Source organism: Pelobates fuscus, chromosome 10 (genome assembly GCF_036172605.1).
Source record: "Pelobates fuscus isolate aPelFus1 chromosome 10, aPelFus1.pri, whole genome shotgun sequence".
Taxonomy (NCBI): domain Eukaryota; kingdom Metazoa; phylum Chordata; class Amphibia; order Anura; family Pelobatidae; genus Pelobates; species Pelobates fuscus.
In genome coordinates, this window is record NC_086326.1 from 5,596,746 (window position 1) to 5,624,738 (window position 27,993).

Below are 27,993 nucleotides of genomic sequence, written 5' to 3' on the forward strand. Positions count from 1 at the left end.
CCACCCAAGAGCTGCCCTTTCTAGTCGGCAAGCCCACTCTGCGTGCGAATCTTTGTCCGCCTTTTTCAATTCTCTGAAGCGCCTCCGGTATGCCTCTGCTGTTATTGCGTACCGGGCCAGGATAATTTCTTTTACCCGGCTATAGTTCCTAATTTCAATATCAGGCACAGTGCGGTAGGCTTCAGCTGCCCTTCCTGACAGCCGTCCTGCCAATATGGGTACCCATTCTTCCCTTGGTATATTATGCAGCGTACATAGTCTCTCAAAATCTTGGAGGAAGGCATCTATATCCTCCTCTGCTTCCACATACGTTTTAAACGCTTGATAGGGAATTTTAGGCTTACCCTCTTGTGCCACAGCTCCTGCTGCACTTCTTTCCGGTGTTTGTGGTCTCCTGTTTCTCATTACAAACTCCTGCACCTCTGTCATTGTTTTAGAGATGATCTCTATTTCCCATAAAAGGCCAGTCTGAATTGTAAATGCCTTTGGAACTCCTCCTGTTCTGTTTCAGGTCTTTGTTCCGTGGCCTGGACCTCTTCTGCTCTGTACTCTGCCATTACTTCGGTGATAAGCGTTGCTTTGGATTTGCTGCTGGCAGAAACACCTTTCGCTTCCAGAAGGTCTTTCAATGTGGTTCTCTTTAGCGTAGAAAGATCAATCTCCATTAATCCTTGTTCCTCTGTGAGTCTGGATCCCACCGCTGCCAACCAATGTAGCGGAGAGCTGATTTCTCGCAGCTATTCTCCACTTTAGATCCAAGGAAGGCTCAGGAACAAGTCATTAGTAAATCCACAGCAGAGTTTCCAGCAGGTAAAAAGGTACAGCGAAATCCCCACAGCCCTCCCAATAACTGGACGACACACAGTTTCAGGAGTAGAACTGACAATCGTTTATTCCAAGGTTTCTTATAAAGCCTGCTCCCATGCAAGGGAGGGAACTACAGTAATTAGGACAGTAACCAATACCATTCTTGTTACCTCCCACACATCTCCTCCCCTCAGAGTGAGTCATAATCCCCTTAAGTTGTACAGTACTTTACCCCAAACTTGGATGTACCCCTAAACCATCACATATCCTTAATATCAGGGTACCGCTAGGTAGCCCTGATCTGGGTGAATATAATATCCAAAATTCACCCAGATCGGACCAGGGGTTCGGTAGTTACACGCAGGTGAAGTTTGACCGACCGCACACGCGTTGGTATCCGAAAAGGGTTCCATGAGAATGGGCCCTGCGGTCGGTCTCCGTTCGGCAGTTAAAACAGACATTTATAATTGCCATCCACATTTACATTCACCTGGATAGTGATTCCCTCATTCGGTACTTTATTACTACCGAATGGGGATTCGTTATGTTTCTCCGTTCGGCAGTTACGGAGCTCTGGAGGTCTCAGCGGTGTTTGGTTGTTTGAGTGTCCGATTTGAGTTCCAGGCACTCGACGACCAAACACCGCTGGGATTTTCATGCGTAAGATGGCCGCCGCCACGTGTACGCATGCCGAATGGCGGCCACCCAGATACAATGTTAATGAGCCGGTTAACTTGCGGTTGGAAAGAATGTGAACTTTAATAGCTGGCACACTTCTCTCTGGGGTGGTCCCTCCGTTCGGTAGTTTCCATAAGTATATAGTACGGATGGAAACTACCGAATACCATACAATTCACATAATACACAAACGAATAGCAATTTCAACATAGGGAAAACATATACGAACACAGTCACACAGGCATTTTGCAGGACAGGCTCACTGCATTCCGCTACACAGATAAATCAATAACGAATATATTTTCATTATTGAATTTGCCAATAGCGAAGCCAAGAGGACTATTCCTCCAACTTTAAAATGGAGGTCCTTTGGATAGGCCTATCATGAAGCTATTATTTATGTCTCAAGTTAGTAACTGTTTAACAGTCTGAGGATCTTTGGTTGCTGGCTGAACTGGGAAACTGCTCAGGTTTGAGAGAAAGCTGAATGCAGTCCCATACAAAGATATATTTAATGAAAACCTGGTCCAGTGCTCAGGACCCCAGATTGGGAGAACTCCATGAACATCCTTGAGTGGTCCAGCTTTGTCTGTGGTATGTTATGTACCCCCCTATAATTTGTTCCTAGAGTCACCACTATGTCTGCATGTGTATCTGTGTGTGACTGTGTGTCTGTGTATCTGCATGTCTGTCAGTATGTATACATGTGTGTGTATTTTAATATGTGCATACATCTCAGAATCTCGCCAACACTACACACAAATACACTCATGCATTTAAACTTCAACACTACATACAAACCCCACCATTATATATATAACCATACCACTGCACTCAAAATCATAGTTACATAGTTACATAGTTACATAGCTGAAAAGAGACTTGCGTCCCTCAGGTTCAGCCTTCCTCACATATGCTTTTGCTGTTGATCCAAAAGAAGGCAAAAAACCCAGTCTGAAGCGCTTTGACTCGTCTATTATTCTTTTTTTTTTTAGGTTTCAACCTATGCATGGTAAATTGCACGTGTATGTTATTCTATGTACACATTTAGTGTGCTCTCACCGATATTTTATATTTCATATTCACTACTTTTTGTGTGGTTTGGGTGACCTGCACTAGGTGATTGTAGCATTTTGTACTTCTTTTTAGCCTTTTATATTTTTTACTGCAACTGTGGATCACCACAAGGACTGTCTCTCTATCACTTTGGTGGGTAGTGGTGTGCTCTGCGCTCTCTGCTGCCATTTTAGGGCCCTCTGAGCTGCTTGAGCCTTGAGCTTCTGAAGTGAGCGTCATTGGGGCGAGCAGCCTCTCTTTTGTTTCGGGGCAGGTGGTTGCATTTTGCTCTCCAGCTTCTGCCAGAAGTCGGCAAATACTTTGTTTAGTTTTGCCATGACGTTGAGGTGACCTGCACTGGAGCCTGTGTAGCTGGTGGCGTCCGCCATATTGGGTGAGTCTGCTTGCCATTTATCCACCTGTATAGCTGCTCCTTGAGCTCCTGCCACCTCAGGGTTACCTCCCATAGGGGAACCGGGATCACCCCCACCTGTCCAAAGGGGGGGAGGAGCAACAGGGCTTGTGTGCGTCCTCCACTGCTTCTGGGCACCTGCGGGACAGGGGAGCGGCCGCCTCTCCCGCCCAATGTGCACCAGGTCGCAAGATCAGAGAAGAGGTAATCAAGCTCCTATCAGGTCGCTGATCACCCTGCATTATGCCCTCTGTTGTGATGATGAGATTATTTGCGTCTGTTGTCCTGGGTCGGGCAGTAACAGATGATAAGAATCTGCTAGCTTCAAGATTATGTATATATAACCATACCACTGCACTCAAAATCCACAATTCATACAAATGCACGCCTGCATTCAAACGCCACCACCACATACAAACACCCCCCCCCCACACACACACTTTCACTTACAGATACGCCATACAAAAATATGCGTACATTCAAAAACAAACACTGTTTAGTGTTAAATATTTTTTTTTTTAATTGCTGTTTTTTTTTTAATTTAAAAGTTGGGGGTTGAGTACCTAATATAGGACCCGCCACGAGTACCAAATGCTCTAGGTACACCTCTGACCCAAGTCCACCATAACCAAAACCATGAGAGGTTGTAATTGTTACCAAAGGGTCTGAACATTTATGCCAGTGTGATATTTCAGTTTGCATTGCCATTATGAGGTACTGAGTGTAGATTGATGTGAAAAAAAAAACAAACAATTGTACCATACAGCAGAAACAACAAAAATAAAAAAAATGAAGGTGTCTGGATACTTTCAAAATGTTCTGTAAGCACTATAGCAATTCATATACTATTAACGTATATCAGCTGTATTTCATGGGCACTACAGAGTCATGTCTAATATAGAAGGCATGCTTATTTAAGTAGCTATCTGCTGTAAAAATAAATCCCACTCCCATTGTTCTGTGTGAAGCAGTGGAGAACTGTTCTTGGCATCGATACTGAAATAACACACACTGACACATACACACAAAGCATTTGGGAGGTTTGTAAGACTAATTTCAATGCACCTTCTGGCATCTACAGTAACACTACAAGATGTTAAACTTGAAAAAACAGTAAAATGTTTTTGTTAAAAGATAATATTTGTAGATCTTAAAAAATATATGTGAAAATAATGGAACAAACCTGCTTTATTTTACACCACAAAATAGACAAGTATTAGCAGCCTACAGTGGATTATGCTTTGACACGTAGAAGCCCGGATGTATCCAGAGAATGATATTTACTCTGCCTGGCATTGCACCAATAATGCTGGTTTACTGACGGTTTTCGGAGAAGGATATGTCACTTGTTTAAATATCCAGAAGGCTTCTTGCAATAAAAACTTATATTTGTTCTTTATATGTTTGCCAATTAGTTTTTTTTATAACATCTCACTTATTGTCCTGTAGCCCTGCCTATTCACAAAAGCAGTTTAAAAAAAAACCACAAATACTTACATAATTATTTAATTACCAAAAAATCGAGGCTGTAAAATACTCAAGCCCTATCTTTCACACACCTGTTACTGCTACGGATTAAAAAAATAAAAAACAAAATTAAAATCTAAATTGCAACAAAATCAATATTGCCACAGAGTCAAAATCTCCTTGACTCCAAAATATAATTTATTTTTTTACCTTGGAGCATCTGACCATATATTTGCATTAATAAACACATTCTGGTTTTCAATCATAACATCCCTTCTCATTATTGGCTCTGTAGCCCACTGCTACATATTTCCCTGTTCATAAGAGCTTCCTCTAAAAACCATATTACAGGATTATCATCAATTTAAAGAGGCTACATTATTTTAACATTATGGGAAGAATGACAAAGTATTTAATGACAGAAGAATGGTCTCCAAGCAGTCAAGGTGTTCAAACCAAAGGCAGATTTATTGGGTCAAAAAATGTGAGAGCCGCAACGTTTTGACCAGGCTTTTGTCAAACTTATTTAATGAGGCTTTAGTTTATACTTTGACTTACCACATTAAATGCTTAGAACTTGTTACTAAACCAGAAAAAAAGTAATTTTCCTATTCCTGAAGTTTGATGCGTTGGGTTTTGTAGCGAACTCCAGGTAACCCGACTGGTTATCGCCGCTATTTTCCCTCTCAGCTAGACTGGAACCTTGTGTGATTAAGCTCGTATTCCCCCAGTAACTAGACGAGACATTGTTCTAAGAGTCATCTGGTTTATTCAGGTACAACATGCCCCAGCTTAGGGTCTCCATACAGGAATATAGCAAGCCACTCCCTGTGTCTGGGAGATAATTGAGTGTGAAAACTGTAACTCAATTATCTCTCAGTTACAAAAGTCCCTCAAAAGTATCCCTATTATTGACAGGAACCTCACAAGTGTACGACCACCATAGTTGGCCAAATAGCACTCAGATCCATTTGACAGAATCGCTACCGGGGTAAAGTTCTGACTGGTCGGCTATGAGGTTGAAACCCACAACAGTTCCATAGAAAGTGGTGCAACCAGGGCTCGAGTCCTGCAGGAACGCATGGGAACGGCGTTCCTGCACTTTTTCCAATGCAGGAACGCCGTTCCCGTTCCCAGTCCTGCAGGACCTGCCCTGCTACCTGCACACAGGGGCCCATCACACGCTGTGTTCCTCTCCAGCACTAACAATCGCGCGACCCGCGGCAGTCAGAGCGTTGCCACGGGTTACCATGGCAACGCTCCGCACAGGCGAGTCTCGCGAGAGTTAGAGCTGGAGATGGAACACAGCGTGTGATGGGCCCCTGTGTGCAGCGGCTGGCTCCCCCACCGGACCACCAGGCAATCTCCCCCCTCCCTGACAAGGTAAGAAGCAGTGAGGGGGGAATAAACTAAAAGAATATACACACACATAAATTAAAAAAAAAATGCTTCTCCCACCCATCATCCAGCACACATATACACACACATCATCCAGCACACACACCAACACACATCATCCAGCACACACACACCAACACACATCATCCAACACACACACCAACACACATCATCCAGCACACACACACCAACACACATCATCCAACACACACACCAACACACATCATCCAGCACACACACCAACACACATCATCCAGCACACACACACCAACACACATCATCCAACACACACACCAACACACATCATCCAGCACACACACCAACACACATCATCCAGCACACACACACACCAACACACATCATCCAGCACACACACACCAACACACATCATCCAGCACACACACACCAACACACATCATCCAGCACACACACACACCAACACACATCATCCAGCACACACACACACCAACACACATCATCCAGCACACACACACCAACACACATCATCCAGCACACACACACACACCAACCAACACACATCATCCAGCACACACACCAACCAATACACACACCAACACACACATCATCCAGCAAACACACACACATCATCCAGCGCATGCGCACACACACACATCATCCAGCGCACGCACACACACACACATCATCCAGCGCACGCACACACACACACACATCATCCAGCGCACGCACACACACACATCATCCAGCGCACGCGCACACACACATCATCCAGCGCACGCACACACACATCATCCAGCGCACGCACACACACACAGTTCATCCAGCGCACACACACACACTTCATCCAGCGCACGCACACTTCATCCAGCGCACGCACACTTCATCCAGCACACACACTGCATTCATTATACACAATCTGCACTTACTACAAACACACTACATTCATTATACACACTCTGCACTCATTACAAACACACTACATTCACTATACACACTCTGCACTCACTACAAACACACTACATTTATTATACACACTACACTCACTACAAACACACTACATTCATTATACACACTCTACACTCACTACAAACACATTACATCCACTATACACATACTGAACTCACTACACACACACACTGCATTCATTATACACACTCTTCACTCACTACAATCACACTACATTCACTATACACACTCTGCACTCACTACAATCACACTGCATTCACTATACTCACTCTGCACTCACTACAAACACACTACATTCATTATACACACTGCACTCACTACACACACTGCATTCATCATACACACTCTGCACTCACTACACACACTGCATTTATTATACACACTGCACTCACTACACACACTACATTCATTATACACACTCTGCATTCACTACAAACACTACATGTATTATACACACTGCACTCACTACAAACACACTACATTCATTATACACACACTGCACTCACTACAAACACACTACATTCATTATACACACTCCACTCACTATAAACACACTACATTCATTATACACACTCTGCACTCACTACACACACACTACATTCACTATACACACTCTTCATACGTTATACATACTCTGCACTCACTACAAACACTACATTAAATATACATACTCTGCACTCACTACAAACACTACATTAAATATACACACTCTGCACTCACTACAATCACACTACATTAAATATACACACTCTGCACTCACTACACACTACATTCATTATACACACTCTGCACTCACTACAAACACACTACATTTATTATACACACTACACTCACTACAAACACTCTACATTCATTATACACACTCTACACTCACAACAAACACACTACATTCACTATACACACTCTGCACTCACTACAATCACACTACATTCACTATACACACTCTGCACTCACTACAATCACACTACATTCAATATACACACTCTGCACTCACTACAAACACACTACATGTATTATACACACTGCACTCACTACAAACACACTACATGTATTATACACACTGCACTCACTACAAACACACTACATTCATTATACACACTCTGCACTCACTACAGTCACTATACACACTCTGCACTGCACTATATGCATAGTAGTGTATTTTTTAATTTTTTTTTTTAAGGGGGGGGCGGGAATCTTGGGTGAGTTCCCACACTTTTTTCCCCAGGACTTGACCCCTGGGTGCAACGGACGATCTCCGTTCGGCGGTTCCTGTACAAACACCATCAAAGGTATTCCCTTGCTTCCAGGGAGCAAATGCTCCCCCTGGTTAGTAGTCTCGTTCTCTCAAAGAGCACTCTCCTAGCTGTTCGGGGCATGGAGCAGGTAGCCACGGCCAGCCTCAGGTGAGGTGAGAACGGACAACAGCTCCAATATGTTTTCTCTGTAATGGCACAAGCTGAGGTAAAACCAGCTTGAGATCTGAGCGGGGACCCATCGAAGGGCAGGCTAATTGAGCTGTTGTCCGTTCTCACCTCTCTTGCTACTTGTTTTTTTCTCTAGTAAAATAAATATACGCAGTGCAGCAACCATCCAAATCCTGGTAAAAAAATAAAATCCCTAAAAACCAATAATAAATGAAGTGCAAAAAAAATGTTTTATTTAAAAATCTTTAAAAATAGAATATTTAATCACTTAAAAAAACATTTTTATTCTTAATCCCTTCAAAAGTATAACAAAGTGACACATATAAATAAAAAGGGAAACATGTTGATAGAGCACTAGTTCCAATAGGCTGCAAACACTGAAACTTGGATACCCCAACAATCTAAGGGAGCATAGTAAAGGAAGAGTTTAAAAAAAAAAAAAAAAAGCAGGTTGCACCAAATGTTGTGTAGAGATGTTAAACAACACTAATAATAAAAAGTAGTAAAACAGTATTTACAAATCAGTCCCAAATTTGTTTGATAGCAGAATTCTTGATAGGGGAGGTCAAGTACAGCAGGTATTGTAGTGCATTCACCAGCTCATGCGGATTCCATGATGAGAGTCACTTGAGAAAGCCCATGAGGCAAAATGCATTGTGATTTGAAATTGTAAAGTATTTTACTATTAATTGTTTTACTGCTTAATTGGTAATTAAATAGTTTCTACCATTCAATTTATTTGTATTTACTTATGTTATATATTATTTTAATCCTGCATTTTATTTTAAATCTTTATTTTATTTTAGATTATCTTAAATATCTTAATTGTCCTAAAAAAAACAGCTTGCATTACTGCACCTTATCTACTTTGATCATGTATATCTGTCGTAGCTGCCTTTCCTGAGTTCCTAAACTATCTGCCTTTCTTGAGTTCCTGTGCTAGCTGTATTCCTGAGACCCTGAGCAGGCTGCCTTCCCTGAGTTCCTAAGCTATCTGCTTTCTGCGTTCTTGAGCTAGCTGCCTTCCTGCCTTCCTGAGCTATCTGCCTTTCCTGAGTTCATGTGCTAGCTGCCTTCCTGCGTTCCTGAGCTATCTGCTTTCTGCGTTCCTGAGCTATCTGCTTTCTGCGTTCCTGAGCTAGCTGCCTTCCTGCATTTCTGAGCTATCTGCCTTTCCTGAGTTCCTGTGCTAGCTGCCTTCCTGCGTTCCTGAGCTATCTGCCTTTCCTGCGTTCCTGAGCTATCTGCCTTTCCTGAGTTCATGTGCTAGCTTCCTTCCTGTGTTCCTGAGCTATCTGCTTTCTGCATTCCTGAGCTATCTGCTTTCTGCGTTCCTGAGCTATCTGCTTTCTGCGTTCCTGAGCTAGCTGCCTTCCTGCATTTCTGAGCTATCTGCCTTTCCTGAGTTCCTGTGCTAGCTGCCTTCCTGCGTTCCTGAGCTATCTGCCTTTCCTGCGTTCCTGAGCTATCTGCTTTCTGCATTCCTGTGATAGCTGCCTTTCCTGAGTTCCTGTGCTTACTGCCTTCTGAGCTCCTGAGCTTAGCTGCCTTTCCTGAGTTCCTGAGCTTAGCTGCCTTTCCTGAGTTCCTGAGCTAGCTGCCTTCCCTCTGCTTTTCATAAGTTCATGAGCTAGCTGCCCCCCTAGTTCATAAGCTAGCTACCTTCCTGAGTTTCTGTGCTTGCTGCCTTTCCTGAGTTATCTGCTTTTCCTGAGTTCCTGAGCTATTTGCTTTTCCTGAGTTCCTGAGCTAGCTGCCTTTCCTGAGTTCCTGAGCTAGATGCCTTTCCTGAGTTCCTGAGCTTAGCTGCCTTTCCTGAGTTCCTGAGCTAGCTGCCTTCCCTGTGTCCCTGTGCTATCTGCATTTCATGAGTTCATGAGCTAGCTGCCTTCCTGTGTTCCTGAGCTATCTGCCTTCCCTGTGTCCCTGTGCTATCTGCCTTTCATGAGTTCCTGAGCTAGCTGCCTTTCCTGAGTTCCTGGGCTATCTGCCTTGCATGAGTTCCTGAGCTAGCTGCCTTTCCTGTGTTCCTGTGCTAGCTGCCTTGCATGAGTTTATGAGCTAGCTGCCTCTCTGAGTTCCTGTGCTAGCTGCCTTTCCTAACTCCCTGTGCTAGCTGTCTTCTCTGACTCCCTGTGCTAGCTGCCTTTTCTTAGTTCCTGTGCTAGCTGTCTTCCCTGACTCCCTGTGCTAGCTGTCTTCCCTGACTCCCTGTGCTAGCTGCCTTTCCTGACTCCCTGTGCTAGCTGTCTTCCCTGACTCCCTGTGCTAGCTGTTTTCTTTATTTCCTGTGCTAGCTGCCTTCCTTAGTTCATGTGCTAGCTTCCTTCCTGATTTCCTGTGCTAGCTGCCTTTCCTGAATTTCTGAGCTTAGCTGCTTTTCCAGAGTTCCTGTGCCAGCTTCCTTCCTGATTTCCTGAGCTAACTGCCTTTCTGAGTTCCTAAGCCAGCTGTCTTTCCTGAGTCCCTGTGCTAGCTGCCCTTCCTGTGTTCCTGTGCTAGCTGCCCTCCCTGTGTTCCTGTGCTAGCTGCCTTTCCTCAGTTCCTCACCAAAAATAACATACAATGTACCTACAAAAAAAAAAAGGAACCAAATATTGTAATAAATCTAAATACACCCATGATGTGTTGAATTCAAAATTATATGAAAATATAGGCTCGTCACATATAATCATTATATCCTCCCATCTGGAAGAATATTCCTCTTAGTACTCAGAAATGCATGTAAAATAAATACACTTATTCAACTTTATTTTGACACACTTACAAGATGTGATGTAATGTTATAAAAAAAACATATCTCTCCAGGATAGGATAGTAAAGTGTAGACATATGCAATTCGTTTTGTTCCGAATGTACATTCGGACAAATTTTCGTGAAATTCAGACATTTGGATGCTTACAAATGTCCAAAGTGGCAAAGTGACAAAGTCCTGAAGTGAAATTAATGTCATTGATTCGAATTGCTGAAGCAGACAAAATATTTTACTTACAAAAATTCCCAAACCAAATTTTTTGCCTATACACATCCCTAGTAAAGTACACATGCAGTTTTCTATGAATTCTTTCTTCTCTGAATGAGTATATATTAGGGATAACTTAAAATGACAAAAAAGTTAAGCACTATAAACAGGCCCTACGCATTTCGTCTCGGCTGTTGAGACTTCCTCAGGGAAATTCCAAATGTAGCATAATACAAAATATATGCGCAAGTCCTTTATATGCCGTATATAAGTCTGTGACGGGATCACCATTAGCCAATGCTGTGGTTCTTCATCTGCCTGAAATTTATTAACCAGGAAGATGAGTTCACGCCCCAAAATTCTTAAGCACAAAACTTAGTGGAATGCATATGTGTTCCAATTTCGCGCTTTCTTCTTCCTTCGTTTCAGTACCACCCTTCTTACGTGGCGTCATTGCGTCCCCTTGCACGGCTTGTTTCATGGAACGCACATGCGTTCCAACTGTCTCTTCTATTTTTAATGAGGCATTCTCGTGTTAATTCTTCTTAAAGTTCTCACCAGGCGGAACTTGTTTCTCAAGAGTAGTATATGTATTCTTCCATAGGCAAAAGAGGACAGTATTGTTGTGGTGAATCGCCTGGTACCTCACTTGGGTACCTCTGCCAATCATGCTTCCTAGTATCACTGAGTACTATAAGCACCACACCAGACACCATAATCACCGTAGTTCCCTTAGCTGCCGCAGCTTGGCTGGGGTCTCACCATTCCTTCCCATGCTGGACCAACACCTGGATCAAGCTCCCAGTGGGAAGACGTCTCCTCTGAGAGAGTCTAGCAGGTATAGTAATCCAAAGAGCATTATAGCAATCCACCCTTAAACATGAGCCGAGGCTTAATGCTGGGAAGTAGTCTGTTTTATTCAGGGCCACACACGGCCTTTTATGCAAATCCCATGCAAGGGATTTCCTATATAAAACAGGGTAATCCCTCCCCTGTACCTGAGAGATAATTGAGTCAGGAACTGTACAAACTCAATTATCTCCAGGCACAGAAAACACACATTTTACAGACACCCCAAAAGCACCCCCAAAAGTCACACTTCCATGAGATCCCACAGTAGTTGAGGAAAGGGGCCAGTTGTATTTTCTCCTAGTATCTCTGGCTGCTGCTAGGGAGAGAGACCGGTTGTTTCCTCTCCCTGTACAATATGCTGCTGCTGGGGAGTAGGACCAACTGTCCTGCTACCAGGTACTTCCAGCTGTGATTGGGAAGGGGGCAACGGTTGTCCTCCATTCCAGTGAGGTTAGATAAGTGCTGTTGGGGATCTGGGACGGCTGCCCAGCATCCATGTAGGGCTGGTGCAGAGACCTTGGTCCCATCTGCACCGGCCAACAGGATATCCTCCCAGGACCAGTCTATGAGGTCCCCTGTTTTTAGAGCTGGTAGTGAAGCAGGGGGTAAAGCAGACAGTTTTCCCTACAAAGAGTGTGACAGGTCTGGGTCAGCCACTCAGTTTCCTTGCTCTGCAGGCACAGAGACCATGGTGCCATCTGCACCCTCCACCCTTTGTTAAAAAATAGACCTTGGTTTGTCTTCCTGTTCTCCCAACATACTGCATGCCACACTTACACGTGAACAAATATACTACATTAGTGAGAGAACAGGAAGCATGTCCTTTAACTTTAAAACGTCTCTTGTTACAGAACTCTGAAAATAGTCTTTGTCCCCCTTATCTCCTGCCTCCCCTTGCACTGTGTCTCTTTCCAACAACCACCAGCCTCTCTGAGCCCTATGTCTCTGTCCCCCTGATCTAATGCGTCGCCTAGCCCTGTGTCTCTTTCCCCCTAATCCCCTGCCTCCCCTAGCACTGTGTCACTTTGAACCCCTAGTCCTGTGTATTTTTCCCCCTAATCCCCTGCCACCCCTAGCCCTGTGCCTCTGTTTCCCTAATCCCCTTTCTCCCCAAGCCCTGCATCTCTATCTCTGCCCCCCTTGCCCTGTTTTACACTGTCCCCTAATCCACTGCCTCCGTAGCTCTGTGTCACTCTGCCCCCGTAACTGGTGTCATTCTATCTCCCTAATCCCTGCCCCTTAGCCATGTGTCATTCTGTCCCACTAATCCCTTGCCCCAAGCCCTTTGTCACTATCTCCCTGTCATCCTAGTCCTGTGTCACTGTACTCCTAATCTCTTCCATCCAGCCCTGTGCCACTATGTCCCCCTAGCCCTGTGTCACCCTGTCTCCCCCCCCCCCCCCCCCCCCCCCCCCCGCCTCCCAACCCTGTGTCACAGTCTGAATATGAATAAGAGAACACTGACGTCAGCCGGAACACCATATAAGGAAGAAAGAGAACAAGTGACTGAAGGAGAATTAATTAAAAGCTATTGATTGGACGAACAGATCCAAAAAACGGCGGGCAGGACCTTTAAAAACAGCTGTGAGCTCCACAAGATTTGAAGCACTTTACATGAACGCTATTACTACTCCTGAGAAAGTCTGATATATCAGACGAAACGCATAGTGTTTGTTTTTAATTGTTTTTGTTATTTTATGTACCAGATTCTTCTGCCTACTACCTCTGTGAAGCCTGTTCCATTCCACTTTGATCGAACACACCGAATTGTATTGATGGGCCTTTTTATCTCTTTTACACTGTAAGTGCAATCATTAAAGCTGATATTTTTAATTTGTAAGCAGGACTGTGTGAACATCTACATAATTGATAAGCCTGAAAAATTCTCCAATTTTGTGAGTGTAACATTGAAAAAAGGGGCTATTTGTGATTTGACAATATTTTCCTATGAGCCTCTTTTTTGTACGTTTAGGTATACTCTATTTTTCAAACTGTGTCACAGTCTCCCTAATCCCCAACCCCGCTATCACTGTCAATCTTTATCTCTAGCCCTGTATCACTTTGCCCCATAAGTCTGTGTTACTCTCTCCCAACCCTTTGCTACTCTGTCCCCCTTACCTTGTGTCACTGCCATGACCCGTCTCTCTAGCATTTTTTTCCCTTTGTTAAACATATTTTTATTTAATATAATGCAAGAATATAATAAATAAAAATTTAATTCCTGGTGACCCGTAGGTGGAGCGTGTGGTCACATAAGAACCATTCAACCCATCTAGCCTGCACAACTTCCTAAATACTTTCATTAGTCCCTGGCCTTATCTAAAGTCTTTCCTTATGCCGGTTCCACAAATGCTTAGACTCACCGTGTTAAGCTCTACCACTTCAAGGCTATTCCATGCATCCACTACCCTCTCAGTAAAGTAATACTTCCTGATATTATTTTTAAACCTTTGCCCCTCTAATTTAAGACTAGGTCCTCTTGTTGTGGTAGTTTTTCTTCTTTTAAATATAGTCTCCTCCTTTACTGTGTTGATTCCCTTTATGTATTTAAATGTTTCTATCATATCCCCCCTGTCTCGTCTTTCCTCCATGCTATACATGTTAAGATCCTTTAACCTTTCCTGGTAAGTTTTATCCTGCAATCCATGAACCAGTTTAGTAGCCCTTCTTTGAACTCTCACTAAAGGTATCAATATCCTTCTGAAGATAGGGTCTCCAGTACTGTGTACAGTACTCCAAGTGAGGTCTCACCAGTGTTCTGTACAATGGCATGAGCACTTCCCTCTTTCTACTGCTAATACCTCTCCCTATACAACCAAGCATTCTGCTAGCATTTCCTGCTGCTCTATTACATTGTCTGCCTAACTTTAAGTCATCAGAAATAATCACCCCTAAATCCCTTTCCTCAGATGTTGAGGTTATGACTATCAAATATTCTGTACTCTGCCCTTGGGTTGTTTTTTTTTTTGTTTTACATCCAAGTAACAGAAAACCACTAAAGCAATCTTTCAGTTACTGGGAATACTAATTAAATTAACAGTAACATTGTTAGTCTATCCATTCTCTTCTAGACTAAAATTATATGACCCATTGAAATGTCCTTTACTGTTGGAGCAGATTGTGAGCGGAAGTTGTCATCTTACTTGCAGTCATTCAGTCAGTGACTAGTGGTTACTAGCAGATAATCCATTTCTCTAGGCTGGTAATATTTTAATTGGAGGCGAGAGGTTTATAGACTAATCATCCTGCAAATTACAGTACATGAAAGCAAGATTTATATTGGTGTAGGAATTCTACACGATGATTAAAGCAGTTTTCATGCTATACTGATCTGCATTGAGAGGTAAAATGCACAAGTGACAGAGTGGAACAAAAGTGTCATTATAGAGTTTCTAAAATGCAAGAGATGGAGAGGATAAAGAAACACCACAAACCACATTTTTGTAATTATGAAAATTTATTTTGTTTGTACATTAACATAATGGAAGATAGATGGCTTGTTTTTCTAAAGTTTCATTTCCACAGAAATTATACCTAGGAGAGAGGCAAAAAAAGTTAAATAAAAAGGGTATGTTTCATTTTACATCACATGCCATTCTGACAATATACATCTCCACACTGCTGGCTCGAGTTCTTTAGTTTGGGACAATACTCATTGCTGCCATGGCCAGAAATCAGAAAGACCACCAGTGGTTGAAATTAGAGCACGCTGGTGCAAGAACACACTGCCAAAAGGTCTACCATGGAGATTTACCATGTGCTCAACATTTATGCTCTTTTAGCCACGTCCTGCTCCCTTAACTTTTTTGATGCAGGAGGGTGGCTTCCCTGGAGTCCAGTGGGATCCTGCTATTCCTCATTTGACCTCTCCATTGCAACTTGTTGGGAAGAAGTGACGGACAACCTTCCATCACTGTACTGTCACACTGGGCCTGCTCGCAGTTTGAAAGGGTGAAGCCTAACTGGGTTAGTATTAAAGGCCACCCAAGGGATAGATTAGGTCTCTATCGGAAAGTGTTCTGTGCAGAAGCCCAAGATGTTGCTCATGCCTGAGAGTTCTTGCAAGTCACATTGTTTACAAGTTTCCTGAGCTGCATGATCAGCAGAACACTTGTTTGACCAACTTGTACATTCACTGGAGACCAGAGTTCTACATGCAGATGCATTTTGTAATCTTTAAAGACTAGCCACCCACTCCACTTAATATCAAAGACAATGTCTGCGTACCATGTCTTAACCCTGCAGTTGAAACAAAGATTACAGGGTTAGCCTGCTTTTAGTGACTCATACCAGCATACTGACAGCCACTAGAGGGACTTCTGCATAAACAGTGGTGCAGTATGGAGTTTTGCCCACACATTCACAGAAACCTCCCAATGGTAAAAGCATTAGATTTGTCAAGAGTAATCTCAATTTGTTGGTCGAACAGGGCACCAGTTCTACAAGGAAGAAGATCTGTAAACCAAGTTTAATCCTGGCAGTGGGGACCAGTCCCCTAAGTGGTAACAAGCTCTATAGCATTAGGAATCGAGATGCATATACCCAAAGCGATAGTACTCCTTTAAGTCTGGTAAATAAATACATTAACACTATATGGATGGCCCCTTCCAGTTTAAAGGCCAGCAATCCCAAAAACTTGCATTCCCAATTTTCCAAGAAAGATTAGTCATATTGTAGAAGTGAAATACTCACATCTTTCCATCTTTTCCAAACTGTATGGCAATTGTCTCATTGGCTAATGGGGGTTGCAAGAAGTCAGGCAGATCCTCTTTGAAGTGAAATATCACTTGAGTGAGTTCTCCAACATAAAGTTCCACATCAATGTATGTCGTGTAAATAGCGTCTTCAGTTATGTATCCACTGGGAGATTAAAAAAACAAGACACATTAATTGCCTAATAACAGATATTACTGTCAACCTGCAAGAGCCTTTTTCCCCCCAGTCTATTTTTAGAATCTCTGGGTGGTGATCTGATCAAAAAGGGCAGACTAGGATTAGACATACGATGGGACCTAGATATGGTAAGACCATGAATATGATAGCGATAGGTTTTTAGAGTCATTAACCATCTTATTTCTTCAAGTAAGGATACTTTTTTTTAATTGAATGCATTATATTTGCAATGTTATTCTGCCTGGGACCTTTATTCCCAAGAGCCTCCAACTTCACCTCAACAAGTAACGAAAGCAACAAATCCATGAATTTTACAGACCATTTCATGATCTCCATGTGTAGGTTGTAGTACAGCAAGTTAGGTCCTTACAGAGATGCATGTCACCTCACTGGAGAAGCTTGTAGGTAGGGACATTGAAATGTTCACCTGTAAATTTGATATTTGTTGGTCTGCCCAAGACTCCCATGTAAAGAAATCTGTGAATCTTGAAGCAGAGTCATCATGTCTTTCACCCGGACAGTTATCTTGTATCTCCAACCTACGAGGCAGAAAATGAGCAATAGTTACAGCATGAGACAACTGCTTGGGACCTATGAGGTTCAATAGAAATAGGGGCAAATATAATTTGTCAAATCTTTATCTGAGAATGCATGCTTCACTAGTGTAGGATGTGGTATTCTGTACCATGTAAAGGAGGATGGGGCAGAGAAATAGACAATGCATAGGAAACTTACTTGAATAGGGAGTTTCTGCAGCAGTGTCCAAGTAAAACACTTGGTTATCTGGTGTTATTCCAGCATAGGTGTCTGCATAGTGACCCATTAATGGGCAGCCAATTGCTGGACATGGGAACCCCTCACCCTGAGGAAGTAGAAATACAATTGGTTCACAGAATGTTTGATAAGACAGAGTGGTTAACGTATTATATACCAGTATATGGAACATGGCAATTACACCATCTATAGTTTTTATAAGAAGCAGCTTCTGTTTAAAGACCTCCTCAATATAATCAGCCTATATTAATTTATAGATGTAGGCTATATTGCACTCTGCGGTCCTATTTTAGGAGATTTCCATCACCCAATATTTTTGTTTAATATATACTAAGTTTAAGTGTTTAATCTGAGCTATTGATATGAATAGAGTTACCAGTTGGAAATGCTCATAAGAGTCACTTTTAAATCCAATAAAGCCCTCGCGATTGGAGATGGTTGCTGTATAATAGCGGTAGCTTCGGAGGTGATTACATGCAAAGAGACCACCATCTGGCAGAAGAGAAAGACAATTATATATTTGTCATGTTAATATGGTCTTGTCCAACCATCTTGATATAGTAATGTTACCTTTCCATAGCTCATCAGGGTGAAAGAGCATAGTGATGTGAAACTCACATCCTGGCATCCCTTCTCCTCCATTAGGAAAAAAGTCCAGATTACCAAGCAATTGGCTGGTTCCATAACCTTTGAACCCTAAAGAGTGGGGAGAAAATAATTTGGTTGTTTGCTAGTGTTGTACATGTTTGTAATTATGCTTTGCAGTTAATTGAGGGGCATTCAGAGTAATATTTGCATGGAGGCAGTTATCAAGTGCCAGGCCTCCAAATTGCCAGTCTGCTTGTTAAATTGATGAGAATGTGGATAGAGCAAACAAGGTTCTCATACAATGCATAGTGTACATTTGTGATTCCACATCTCAAGAAAAAGAAAAAAAAAATCCACACCTCCAAGCGTGCATTTTTTTGTCCACAAGGGAAAGCCTAGTATAATTTTGACATTATGATGGACCTCCAGAGAGGAATATGATAGCACCAAGACCAGTGAAAGCCAAAGATGAGGATATTTTAAGTGTGGCATTTAGTTCTGACATTGTGTCTGTCAACACCAGCCTGAGTGAAGACCTGGTGAGAAGTCTTAGACAGGACCACTAAGACCATCAGGAGATTTTTTTCTGAGGGATTCTCAAGGCAGAGTTAACCCCTTACACATACATACCTAGATGGGCAATAAGGGAGGAAGTGTCTGTGTGAATTACATCCACAAGTTCTGCATCTGTTATATCCAGGCGGACCTCAGGTGGGGTTCCCTGGAAGTAGGGACCTGCTGGACTCAGACCTGGTGGAGAAGTTACACTTAGAGAAATCGTTCTTAAACAGGACATGCTTGAGCATGCAAACGTAGCAAGAAAATAAGTTAATTTACAAGGGGGATATAGGATTTGTGGCAATGATTTCTGAGGAGTATTTCAGGATCAGTCTATAGCTTTACCATTTGGGGCCAAGCTCACCGGTTATTCTGGAAATCCCAGGTCTTCTCTTTCCTGCTTCCCCAGATACCTGCGCTCCCAGACTGTGGCCAATAAGGTGTACGTTTGATGGAGAGTAGCCAGTAGTGTTCTGTAAGTGATTTTAGATGAGAGTTGGGAGATACCATGTTAACACCATAATCCAGAGAGTGGTAAGATTTCCATAATACTAGTCATTAGTAGAGTTGAGCGAACCCAGACTAAAGCTCGGGTTCGTACTGAACATTAAGTTTTTTGGACCCTGGACCCGAACAGATCAGTGTATGTTCGGGTTGGAGTTCGGCGATTTAATGGCACATTTTGAAAGGCTGCAGGGCAGCCAATCAAGCTTCTCGTGTGCCCTTAGAAGCCATCATGGGCATGGCTGTGATTGGCCAGTGCAGCGCCTCTATATACAAGCTGGAGTCATGTAGCGCCGCACCCACATGAGCTCTTATTAGTGTAGGGAGAGGATGCTGCAGCTGTGAGGGACAGATTAGGAAAGAATTCTGGTGTTGAATCTGCAAACTACAGCGATTTTTGTGGGTGCTATACTACATTTTTGTACCCTGCCCTGAGCCCAGTGCCACAGAGTGCAGTGCACTTGCAACTGCATGTGTGCCAGGCACATTACTTTAATCCTGTTCTGGTAGCTCAGTGGGCAACACCTAAGCATTTTTAAATACGGTCATTTTGGGGGGGGGGGGGGGGGGGGGGGCCCAAGTAGTACATTTGCATACTGCATTTCTTGCAGTCCAATAAAACCCTTAAATACTATGGTTAAATTTTTGGTGCTAAATAGTACGTTTGCGGCGCACTTCATATCTGAGAGTCAAATCGAACGGTCAAATACTGACCCCATTTTACTTGCTTTTGCAGCTCTCTAGCTCTTTCCAAGAGTTTTTTTGGGGCATTTTTGTGCCCAAAAGTTCGGGTCCAGGGTCAAGTTCGATCCCGTACTTTTCCGAAGTTCGGCCGAACCCGAACATCCAGGTGTCCTCTCAACTCTAGTCATTAGCAGTCACCATTTGCACTCCACCGCCATTATAATAGAGGAAATATATTACTACATAGCAGGTCAATGTCATACAACAAGGTCTAGAACCAGACAAGTCCCAAAAGTGTATTAAAAGCAATAATTTGGCAAAGGAAAGACTTCCATGGATCATGTAGGAGTGCGTGCATTATCTCAATATTCTTCCACAGTGTAGAGTATGCATACCATAAGCGTGTCGATGAAGTAGGCCAGAACAGCACCCACAACTCGGACATTATTGACAGCCTGGGTATAAAGAGCATGTGCTCCACGCTGCCAGTTAACGCAGAAACAGTTTATATCCTCGACTTTTAACATTTCCTGGGGAGACAAGAACACCATACACTTTAATAAAGCCCATATTTAGTCCAACTATAGATTAGTTAATAGAAAGGCAAACTGCAAAATGTAGAACAAAGTAGCAGACATTGCTCAGATCACTGCTTTTCTACTTTAGCCTTTATTTTCAGTTTGTTTATAATCTAATGAAGGGGAGAAACCACCCATAGAATTGCAGTACCACCACATATTCCTGGCCTGATATCCCTTGACACCAAATAGGACTAAGCATGAAGCCTACTGTATGTAGAGTTATATGCTACAGGAGGGGCATCTGGTAATACATTAAGGAGGGATCCCAAGGAAATAGACTAATTTCGTCACTTCAGAACCTGAATGCTACATACATCATACCAGCACCTTCATGTATTGCCTAGCAGCATGAAGAGGAGGTTGATCCAGGAGGGTATTGCAATCACAAAACAACCAATATGTAGAGTTAAAGACTCACATTGCACATGTCTTCCAGCCAGCTTGCCTCTCCTTCGCTGATAAAGCCATGGATAACAAAGCGAGATTTGCGGCTATTTTTAAAGTTTGATGTAGACAAGGTGGATTCATTGAAAGCCTGGACCTCCTGGAAGAGAAAGAATAAATCTTTATCTTGGATATTACATAGACATGCTAGGGATGGATTAGACATACACGGGGAGAGGGGGGGTACCAGTAGGCTCTGGCTGCTGGGACCTACATACCAACCTCTGTATGCATCACTTAGACCAATTTATCATACATTTAATCCAGCAATTTAGATTTCTGAAGCTTTAATCATTTTCATTTCTAACCATTTTTACACATTCCTTGAATGAAATGCATTCCATACAGGTGACAGTCCCCAAGTAGAATACAACTTTGAGTGCTTGTTCTTTTAATTATAGCAAGTCCCTGAAACCAACAACCCCCTCCATTTCCTGCACATTGTCTCACACCTGATGCCCTGCTGAAAGCTCATAGTTGGCACCTGCAGTTCATGACCATATGTCTATCACCTCACCCCCCCCCCGCAAATCACCCAAGCAGTCTGAGCCACAAGTCATGCAGCAGTCTTATGCTTTGATGACTCGCCTGGCCGGGGTTTCCGTGGGCCATCCACCTAGCCCTGCACCAGAAGTGGAAGGGATTGAGTGCACTGATGCAGCCACTTATGTGTGAGGATGTGGACATGCAAGGACCACCGCAGCTCGTCTGATGACGAAACACAGGTGCCAACTGCTGTTGCTTTCAGTAGTGTGCAGACTGGCAAGGAGGGCAGGGTGAAAGATAGAGGTCCTAGACCCCACATGGAATGAAGGTCATGCGAGTGACATGTCCAGTTTGGAGGAAGAGGTGGCGGTCGCACAGAGGCACCAGCACAGCATAAGAGGGAGCAGGGTGCAAAAGCAGAGCGGCCGTCCTCTAGACAGCACGCCTGCTACTGCCCACCACACCCAGGGACCAAGCACACCAAAATCAGCTCCAAGAAGTTCCCTGGCGTGGAAGTTCTTCAGATGATGTGCTGACAAGACACAAGTGGTTTGCACGCTGTGCAATCAGAGCCTGAACGAGGCATAAACGTGCTAAACCTGAGCACAACCTGCATGACCAGGCATCTACATGCAAAGCACGAGCAGTGAAGCAGAGTAAGCACATCAAAAACCAAGAAAGGTTTCAGGCTCCTCTTGCTTCCTCTTCTGCTGCTGTCTCTGCCTCTTCCTCCACCTCTGGAGTCAGTGGCAGCAATGCCACCACGTCCGAAGCCGTCCCCAACCATCTCCACGGAAGTGTTCAGCTGTCCATCTCCCAAACACTGGAGAGAAAGTAAGTACCCCCCTAGCCACCTGTGATCCCTGGCCCTGAATGCCAGCATTTCAAGATTCATGGCCTTTGAAAGGCAGCCAGTCTGGTGGAGATGGACAGTTCTAAAAACCTGATGGCAGTGGCTGTCCCACAGTACGTGGTTCCCAGCCACCCCTACTTTTCCAGGCAAGCTATCCCTTCCCTGCACAACCAATTGGCAGACAAAAATCAGGTGTGTACTGCGCAACTCCATCTGTGGCAAGGTCCACATAACCACAGATACGTGGGCCAGTAAGCATGGGCAGGGACGCTAGATCTCCCTAACTGCACACTGAGCAAATGCAGTGGCGGCTGGGCCTGAGGCGGATAGCAGTTGTTGCCACTGAGCCTCAAGCCTGGCGGTGTGCGATAATAGGCAAAATCTCGTAGCAGCTCTGTGCCTAGCCGGTTTGACTCACATCCCTTGCCTGGTGCACGTGCTGAATTTGGTGGTGCTGAAATTCCTGAAAAACTATCCAGATATATCAGAACTGCCTCAAAGTGCAGGCCATCTGTGCACGCTTTTGGCGTTCTCACCCTGCTGCTTGCCTGTGCTGCAGCATAGCTTCGGCCTTCCCACTCACTGCCTCATATTCGACCTTGCACATGCTGGAGAGACTGAGCAGAAGCAGGCTATAGCGGAGTATCAGCTGCTGCACGCACCGGTCAGTCGCTCTGCGGTACAGCACCAATGAGTGGGCCTCCACGCGAGACCTGTGTGCCATTTTGCACTGTTTCGAGTACTCCACCAACATGGCCAGTGCCGATAACGCTGTTTTCAGCCTTACTATCCCGCTTCTATGTCTCCTTGAAAAAACGCTTCGGGCGATGACGGAAGAGGATGTGGCACAGGAGGAAGAGGGGTAATTTCCACGGTTATCAGGCCAGTCATTCACAAGTGGCTTGGAGGGTGGGTTCCTGCACCAGCATAGGCCAGGAACATAATTGCCCAGCCAGGGCACAGTTCTGGAGGAGGACGAGGAACTGTGTTCACAGCAGGGTGGCACCCAATGCAGCTTGTGGGCATCACTGGAGCGTGGCGGGGGAGGGGAGAGATACGGAGGACACAGACGATACACCTCCCACAGAGGACAGCTTGTCCTTGCCTCTGGGCAGCCTGGCACACATGAGCGACTACATGCTGCAGTGCCTGCGCAATGACTGCCGAGTTGCCCACATTCTAACTTGGGCTGATTACTGGGTGGCCACCCTGCTGGATCCCCATTACAAGGACAACGTGCCATCCTTAATTCCCTCACTGGAGCGTGATCAGAAGATTGACGACTACAAGCACACTCTGGTAGACTCGCTGAGGAGGGCATTCCCAACTGACACCGGGCTCAGTGGAAGCACAAGGCGAAGGCAGAGGACGAAGAGGTTGCCAATGCAGCTGGGGCACCGCCAGCATCTCAGAAGGCAGGGTTAGCATGGCCGAAATGTGGAAAAGTTTTGTCAGCACACCACAACAACCAGCACCACCATCTGATTTGGAACGTCTTAGCAGGAGGCAGCATTTCAGCAACATGGTGGAACAGTACGTGTGCACACGCACCGACTGATGGGTCTGCCCCATTCAACTTCTGGACCTCCAAATTGGGCACATGGGCTGAGCTTGCCCTTTATGCCTTGGAGATGCTGGCCTGCAGCCAGTGTATTGTCTGAATGTGTGTTTAGCATGGCAGGTGGTGTTATCCCAGACAAGCGCAGCCGCCTGTCTATGGCAAACGTGGACAAGCTCATGTTTATTAAAATTATTATTATTATTTTATTATTTTATTATTTATATAGCGCCAACAAATTCCGTAGCGCTGTACAATGGGTGGACTAACAGACACATAATTGAGATCAGACCACTGGACGTACAGGAACAGAGGGGGTTGAGGGCCCTGCTCAATGAGCTTACATGCTCGAGGGAGTGGGGTATAGTGACACAAACGGGTTAAAGTAGGGGAATTAAATAGTTTGTTAGAGAAGGGTTTATTGAGTGCTTGGTAGGTCATTTTTGACAGTTGCAGGGAAGGAGTCAAGGGGTGGGGGATGAGAAGCCTGCTGACAGTTTAATTGATACGCTTTAACGAAGAAGTGAGTTTTCAAAGATTTTTTGAAGGAGTGGAGGCTGGGTGAAAGTCTGATTGAGGAGGGAAGTGAGTTCCACAGAATAGGTGCAGCCCTAGAGAAGTCTTGAAGGCGAGCGTCAGAAGTGGGGATCCGGGCAGAGGATAGGCGTAGGTCTTGGGATGAACCAGACATGGATCCCACCAGACTTGTCTGTACCTTGTGCAGAATAGACATTTATACTGACCTCACCCAGCCATTGTTATACTCAAGTGCACTTATTCTTTGTTTTCTTTTTTTTTTTTATATGTCCCAATATTTTGGGATCTACCCCAATTTAAAAAACAAAAAACAAAACACACCACTGCTTCCACCTACACCGCCACGGTCACCGCCTCCTCAACCTATGGGTCACGTAGTATAAACTATGTAAACAATAGCAGAGGCTTGTTAAGGCCTTTTCTCCATGCATCAGGAGTTGAGCTCAGTTTGAACAATAAAAGAGAATACCCTGCACTCCAACCCTCTCTCAAATGGATAATTCTGTTGATCCTCCTGACAGCCATGCTTTAGATTTTGATTTATGTTCTTCCAAAGATAAAATCAAAGATTCCATCTAGTGCTATTTTACGGCTCAGCTGTATTTTTAATTTTTTTTTTAATGTTATTTTAAGGGATTTTCCTATCCACATTTGTTTGCAGGGCACTTGTCCTACTCTTACCCTTATTTTACTTCCCTCTGCAGCTCTCTAGCCCTTTGTTATTTGCATTTAATGCACCAATATTCAATTTTGAACACTAATAAACCACCCTCAAATGACAAGCTTTTCTGCCTCATTGGGAACCCAAACCCAGGTATTGGCATCCATTATTGGGGATTGGGATACAACTTACATGATAATCAAGAGGATTCTCGCGAGTGTGCAGCAAGAAACTTATACCAATTTCTTCTGGAGACCAGGGCAGTCTGCTTATTAACCGTTCCTCTGTGCCTGACCACGGTATATCATCGTTGAAACAGCCAATTTTGTCATAGCAGACCTCACCCCCTACAAGAAGGAGATTTATACATGGATCCATTTCTTGTGTAAACACATCTACAATATATTATAGGGCCATCTCTGAGAATAACAAAAATATAGGATTATTCTAGTTTTACTCCATGAAGAATAGGGATTTAGTGTTTAGATGTACGAGTTAGGATAAAGCCAATGTATCTTTATTGACTGCATGTTTTATGGAGCAAGTATGTTGCTTACCTTTCACGATTCCCAATAAGGCAATAACTGACAGCGGTGATAGAATCATCTGAAATAAAGGACATTTTATAGGTTCCATTTTCCAGACTGGCTTTCAAATCAGAACAGCATCGTTTGCTCACAGCCATGGCTGCATTCTTTGATCTCTGATGCCCTTAAAGGTTCTCATATTCTTAGAGTCTGGGATCACTGGTCACAGGATGGAGAGTGCAAGTACAAAGGGCATCCATATTCCCAGCATCCTGTGTTGGATTGGAGAGGGCGTTCTCCATTACAGGAGAATTATTGGAACCCTAAACTATAGAAACTGCAGTAAAAGTATTAAAACTATAAGATTCAGACATACTGAGGTCAGAATATTAAGGAGTGGGCTAAAACATCCAGTCATTTTTTATTTGGAGACACTTCAAATTTAAAGGTCAAAAGAGCCAATAAGAATATATAGTTTTAACTTGGGTGAATAACCCAGATGGAATCTAATGCAATGAGACTGGATTCAAGGCTTGGAAAAATAGGTCCTAAATTATCCAAATACGTGAAGGACTGTGAAACAGTTTAAATTGAGGTAGAATCTCAGGAACTCCCTTGATTACGAGATTCCCCTACTGCAAGATAGGAATGCTAGCAACTTTTATCTACAGGTTTCATCATTTGGTGGAAGACGGTGGAGTCTGACACCTAGAATAAATACAAGAATTACAGACACAGAATATTTCAGGAAGTCATGGTGGGTCTGACATCTAATCCAGTTTCATGATGACTTAGAAAGTCCTAGCAGAGCAAACAAAAGCAAACAGGAGCACAGTCAGCCATCTACACAAGAGATTCTCCTCAAATTAAAACAAGTATTCTTTAGAGGCACACAACCATGTTTCCTTCATTTCTGAGGATACACCAAACATACCTAGAGAAGTCAAGGAAACAAAAAAACTGAGTAACTACAGACGAATAGCTAAACTATCCTCGTTATTTCAGGAAACAGTCATGAAGGGTTGCTAGATCCACGAGTCTCACTGGATATAGGCTGGTTCTTTATGTTAATGGAACATGAAAAGTGCTGTCCTGCAGTTTGTAGCAATCATATCCTTCAGGAAGGAGACTCACTTATGGAGAGGCTCAGCATTCCCTATAAGTGTTTTAGTGAGGTTCACAGACACAATTTAGAACAGTTTTATCATGCAGACTAACCTCACATTACACCATCATTACCCTATTAACACTGGGCTGTGCCAGTGATAATTGGCATGTGTGTTCCAGTCCCCATTTCACATTTTCTAAACAGACAAATAAGGGCAGTTCATCTAGAAGTTCATTAACATACATTGGTTTCTGTTCACAAGTTCCAGTTCTGTTAATTTGGCCTAAATGGTCACTATAGTCACCTGAACAACTTTAGCTTAATGAAGCAGTTTTGGTGTATAGAACACGCCCCTGCAGCCTCACTGCTCAATCCTCTGCCATTTAGGAGTTAAATCCCTTTGTTTATGAACCCTAGTCACACCTCCCTGCATGTGACTTGCACAGCCTTCCATAAACACTTCCTGTAAAGAGAGCCCTATTTAGGCTCTCTTTATGGCAAGTTCTGTTTAATTAAGATTTTCTTATCCCCTGCTATGTTAATAGCTTGCTAGACTCTGCAAGAGCCTCCTGTATGTGATTAAGGTTCAATTTAGAGATACAATTATTTAAGGTAAATTACATCTGTTTGAAAGTGAGACCAGTTTTTTTTCCATGCAGGCTCTGTCAATCATAGCCAGGGGAGGTGGGCTAGGGCTGCATAAACAGAAACAAAGTGATTTAACTCCTAAATGGCAGTGAATTGAGCAGTGAAATTGCAGGGGAATGATCTATACACTAAAACTGCTTTATTTAGCTAAAGTAATTTAGGTGACTAGTGTTCCTTTAAAGGTTTCTTCATGTATAAAAACACATGGAATTTCTAACTGTATAGCTCAAGATATATAAATTATGGGAGGATTTGGTTAAGTCATCAATAAATAAAGCCATTGATGATCCAGTACCAATGATGATATACACAGATTGAAAAGTATTTACCCAGGAAAATACATAAGAATCTTGTAAAATTACTTGGAGCTCATAGAACAGACACCCCACCCTCCCTAACTTGCCATGTGATCAATACTAAGCCCCATACCTGGAGAACACAGGTAACAGCCCTAATATACACAGACACACCATCCTAACTCACCATGTGATCAATACTGAGCCCCATACCTGGAGAACACAGGTAACAGCCCTAATATACACAGACACACCATCCTAACTCACCATGTGATCAATACTGAGCCCCATA

General features: G+C 43.5%; 1 protein-coding gene across 1 annotated transcript; it reads right to left on the reverse strand.

The window, feature by feature from the left end:
• Positions 1-15,474: 15,474 nt before the first annotated feature.
• LOC134575531 (pancreatic lipase-related protein 2-like) lies at positions 15,475-27,901 on the reverse strand. Its single transcript, XM_063434829.1, has 13 exons — positions 27,889-27,901; positions 25,680-25,728; positions 25,315-25,469; positions 21,002-21,127; positions 20,398-20,532; positions 19,179-19,287; positions 18,887-19,006; positions 18,239-18,364; positions 18,045-18,160; positions 17,630-17,756; positions 17,322-17,433; positions 16,694-16,861; positions 15,475-15,535 (listed from the first exon to the last, which is right to left on the reverse strand). Exons 1-13 carry the CDS (start codon positions 27,889-27,891, stop codon positions 15,475-15,477), a joined length of 1,407 nt encoding a protein of 468 aa, XP_063290899.1. The 5' UTR covers positions 27,892-27,901.
• Between the last annotated feature and the right edge of the window lie 92 nt (positions 27,902-27,993).

Excerpts from the sequence above, each read along its gene's own strand:
- LOC134575531 (XM_063434829.1), bottom strand. Across the intron at positions 18,161-18,238 it reads CCCTGATGAGCTATGGAAAG|ATGGTGGTCTCTTTGCATGT; the intron begins GTAACATTACTA and ends CTCTTCTGCCAG. Across the intron at positions 17,757-18,044 it reads CTTATGAGCATTTCCAACTG|GGTGAGGGGTTCCCATGTCC; the intron begins GTAACTCTATTC and ends CTACTTCCTCAG.